The sequence below is a fragment of the Otolemur garnettii genome, unplaced genomic scaffold (assembly GCF_000181295.1).
Source record: "Otolemur garnettii isolate 467f Iridium unplaced genomic scaffold, OtoGar3 scaffold00116, whole genome shotgun sequence".
NCBI classification, from domain to species: domain Eukaryota; kingdom Metazoa; phylum Chordata; class Mammalia; order Primates; family Galagidae; genus Otolemur; species Otolemur garnettii.
In genome coordinates, this window is record NW_003852511.1 from 28,795 (window position 1) to 29,857 (window position 1,063).

General features: G+C 45.4%; 1 protein-coding gene across 3 annotated transcripts in view; it reads right to left on the reverse strand.

Annotated features, from left to right (window-relative positions):
- GNPAT (glyceronephosphate O-acyltransferase) overlaps positions 1-1,063 on the reverse strand; it is a 33,790-nt gene that overhangs the window by 4,467 nt on the left and 28,260 nt on the right. For all 3 annotated transcript variants that reach the window (XM_023517651.1, XM_023517652.1, XM_023517653.1), the window contains exon 11: positions 708-787. In XM_023517651.1, coding sequence (XP_023373419.1) covers positions 708-787 — 80 coding nt within the window. The remainder of the gene's footprint in view (positions 1-707; positions 788-1,063) is intronic.

Consider the following 1,063-nt stretch of genomic DNA (forward strand, 5'->3'; position numbering starts at 1 on the left):
AACAGCCTGACCAGTAACAGCCTGAGACCTGTGCTGACCCTCAAACACAAAAAATGTAGAAAATCTTTAGAAATCATGACCTGGGTGATAGATTTTTCTTTCACTCTGCACAGCCACATTCCTTGGTTTAAACAGGAAGCTCATATAGCAAATCTTAAAAATACTTAGAATTATGCTTATGCTCAAAACCTGCGACACTCCTGCCCTCACTCTCTACCAATAAAACCAGGCCTTAGCAATGCACAGCACACCCCTCTCATCTACTCTGTCACTCCCTGCCCCAGTCACCCAGCAGCCCTGCTCTGGAAGCCTGGAGCTCCTCAGCTGTCTACACCACTAGGTGAGAACATCACCCGCCACTCTCAAAACGAAAGGCACGTGCCTCACTAACTCCTGCCCACAGGTGTTACCAGGAAAGATGAGTGCTGATTTTTTAAATGATCACTAAAATAGAGTGAGTTTATTCACAGTGTCCTCATTAATGGTTCAAAGAACCATTCTTCTCCCCAAATCATCCCTAAGTCATTAGGTGAACTTGACCTGAGTTCACAGTCTGCTAAACTGTGTGCCCTAGTCTCTCTTCACGCCTGCGCTGCTTCACCTTGAAGAGAAGGATGACACACTGCCTGTGACAAGTCTGTGGATTAATGATTGGTTTTTAAAACTCACACTGCAGGCATACCTGTCCTTTGTTGTAAAGAATTTACCTTTAATGTGTTTCCTGGAAGGAAGATGAACTCATCTGAAAAAACATCACGTAGGAAACCAAAGCAACTGTAGATGTCCTCTAGAAATAAATTAATCATGTAAAATAACAACATTGCTTTTTTTTTTTGAGACAGAGCCTCAAGCTGTCGCCCTGAGTAGAGTGCCATGACATCACAGCTCACAGCAACCTCCAGCTCAAGTGATTCTCTTGCCTCAGCCTCCCAAGTAGCCGGAACTACAGGTGCCTGCCACAACGCCCAGCTATTTTTTAGTTGTAGCCGTCATTGTTGTTTGGCAGGCCCAGGCTGGATTTGAACCCGCCAGCTCAGGTGTATGTGGCTGGCACCTTAGCTGC